The sequence below is a fragment of the Montipora foliosa genome, chromosome 8 (assembly GCF_036669935.1).
Source record: "Montipora foliosa isolate CH-2021 chromosome 8, ASM3666993v2, whole genome shotgun sequence".
Lineage (NCBI taxonomy): Eukaryota > Metazoa > Cnidaria > Anthozoa > Scleractinia > Acroporidae > Montipora > Montipora foliosa.
In genome coordinates this window covers 17,363,669-17,366,168 of record NC_090876.1, presented here as the reverse complement: position 1 = coordinate 17,366,168, position 2,500 = coordinate 17,363,669, and the positions used below count along the sequence as shown (strand labels likewise).

Sequence of the window (2,500 nt, the reverse complement as noted above, 5' to 3'; positions counted from 1 at the left end):
TACACAATTCAACGATCAATCTGATTTATAATTCTTGGCTGTATCTTGCAAAATATAAATTCTACAAGTGAAACAACTTTCATGTGTGAGACTTTGATTCCCCATTACATATTTCACAATATAAAGTCTGAAAATGCTTTGGCGATTTTTTACATGGCGCTGATTTTATTCAACTGAATTATTGTATATTCCTGTTTAAATTACAGCCGTTCAAAAATTACAGCAGTACTTTCCATATCATTGCAAAACACGTCGACATCTACAATGTTGTTGGAGATACAAAGTGTGCAATTTCTATTATTGTATTATTGTTAACTAGATAAGTTGAGCTGCAGTACTTTCGAATAAAAAAATTACAACTACTGTTGGGTATTTTAAAACTCTGATACAAATCTGCAAACTATGTATTATATTGACTGTTTCGTTGTCACTTATCGATAGCTATTACTAGTTAAGCGAATAATTAGTTCGTGGCGCTGCAAAAAAGGAGTATTGCATATTAGTGTGCTAAAGTACGTGACGATAAAAACAACCATGTTTAGGGTTGCTCTTTTCAGGCAAATCTGAGTAATTTTATTTTAGATTTCCCTGATAAAAAGAAATTCTGTGTAAGTAACAAGATTTTATTATATCTTTGGGATAGTACGCGCGCTGTGATTGGCTGATTTAGTGGACCTTATTCTACAGTACGGCCGCTGTACGGACCGCTTAATGTGAAATTTTGATAAAACATTCTCTAGCAAATTTTTCATGTCATTTATGTCACGTAATCTTGTAAAACTGTTTAAATCGTGCAAGCAACTATTTCAAAAAGCCAAGAAGATTTATTCGTTTCAGAATTTTGACGCGCAATCGTTGTGGCGGTTGGACTTCCCGCTTGACTTCAACTAGTTTCCTTTCGCTCACTTCTAATTACGTCAGAGATAAAATAAATATCTTACTAAGCTCGTTTTCTCGGTCCGTACTGTAAGTTACGGGTCCTCGTTTTTCCCGTTGATTTATGGGCGGGCGATAACTTTCATAACTTACAGTACGGACCACGAACAGGGTTAGTAAGAGGTATGTGCACAGTACAAAGTTAAGTGCCGTAAAGGCATATGTCCGAGCTGCATTTGCATTGGTTCTTATCTTTGGTCTGCGCGACTGGTGCAGCTCTATTGCGAGCAACTCCTTTGTGGGGTGAAGACAGTTCGACTTTTCCGTTATTTCTATTTGTCACGCAGTCCCGAATAAGACGTGACGTCCCCCAAAAGTTACCACCTACGAAGCGAAAAGAAGGGTTGGGACGTGTTCCTTGTCCTGTGCGTTCAAGAGCTTCAGAGATATGTTTATGGTGTTTTCGCATCCAGTTTGATCAGCGCTGGCGGGTTTATCGCAGCAACTACGTTTGTTCCCCGTCCGCATAAGTTTCTTAAAAGCGCAAAAAGGGCCTTACGATAACCATCGTTCAGAAGTATATACAGACATGGATTAATAGCGCTGTTTGCATGACCTATCCAAAAAAATACAAAAATGACAACACGTGGTAGTTTGTGCTTTTGATCAGGCCGCACAAACATGTAAAAATGATTGATATAAGTTGGAAACCAGCACAGCGCGAAAACAACGCATATAACAACCAATAGTCTCACGACCTTGCGCCTGGACTTCTCAACCACGGCACGGTTGCTATCGGTCATGTTGCCTGGAATTTTACGATGAACCAGTTTACGGCATATCAAATTGTATATAACGATAGTTATGAAGAGTGGCAAGGCGTACACTACTACGAAAATTGATATGTGAAGGATTTTGAATACGCGATAAACTTTATTCTGTGAGAGATCTTTACTGGGCGCTATCTCGCAATAGTAACCATTCGTGACCGGAACAAATATCACATTAGAAAGAAACGCGTAAGGGAACATTAATGCAAACGATAGAACCCATATCATCATTGATAGGATCTTTGGTCTTTGGAAAATCGCCTCTCGAAGAGGAAAGAGTACGGCGTAAAATCTCTCAAAGGAAATGAACATCATTGTTAACACTGAAGCTGCTACAGAAATAGGAACAGCATAGCTCAGCATTTTGCAAGTAACGATTCCCAATATTCCTCCAAACCAAAGAGTTCCATTGTAAAGATATGCGACTTGGTATGGCATTGCTGTTAAGGTCAGTAATAGATCGGCAATAGCCATATTTGCTATAAAGAGGTTCGTTACACGTCTAGTAGATTTTTTCAACACTATAAACAAGCCAAAGGAATTGCCAAAAAAGGCTATCAAGAAGGTAACTGCATATGCTGATGTCAAGGCAATCTGGGCGTTCGATGATAAATAACCAGGAACTTGTCGTATGGAACTGGGGTCGCTTGTTCCTAAAAGACAAATAAAAATAGTAGTAATAGTAATAATGATAATAAGGTATGCTGGTGGTATAATTAACTAGACCAAAAAGGAATTAAGAGATTTAGACACAAGAACAAGGAAGTCCCTAACAATGAACAGAGCACTTAACC

At 38.4% G+C, this 2,500-nt stretch overlaps 2 protein-coding genes across 2 annotated transcripts in view; both read right to left on the bottom strand.

The window, feature by feature from the left end:
* The window catches only part of LOC137968034 (neuropeptide SIFamide receptor-like), a 270,910-nt gene that overhangs the window by 234,560 nt on the left and 33,850 nt on the right, over positions 1-2,500 (bottom strand). The window lies entirely within an intron of this gene.
* The window catches only part of LOC137967490 (neuropeptide SIFamide receptor-like), a 9,777-nt gene continuing 7,444 nt past the window's right edge, over positions 168-2,500 (bottom strand). The window contains exon 3 of the mRNA XM_068814002.1: positions 168-2,359. Coding sequence (XP_068670103.1) covers positions 1,329-2,359 — 1,031 coding nt within the window. The 3' untranslated portion in view covers positions 168-1,328. The remainder of the gene's footprint in view (positions 2,360-2,500) is intronic.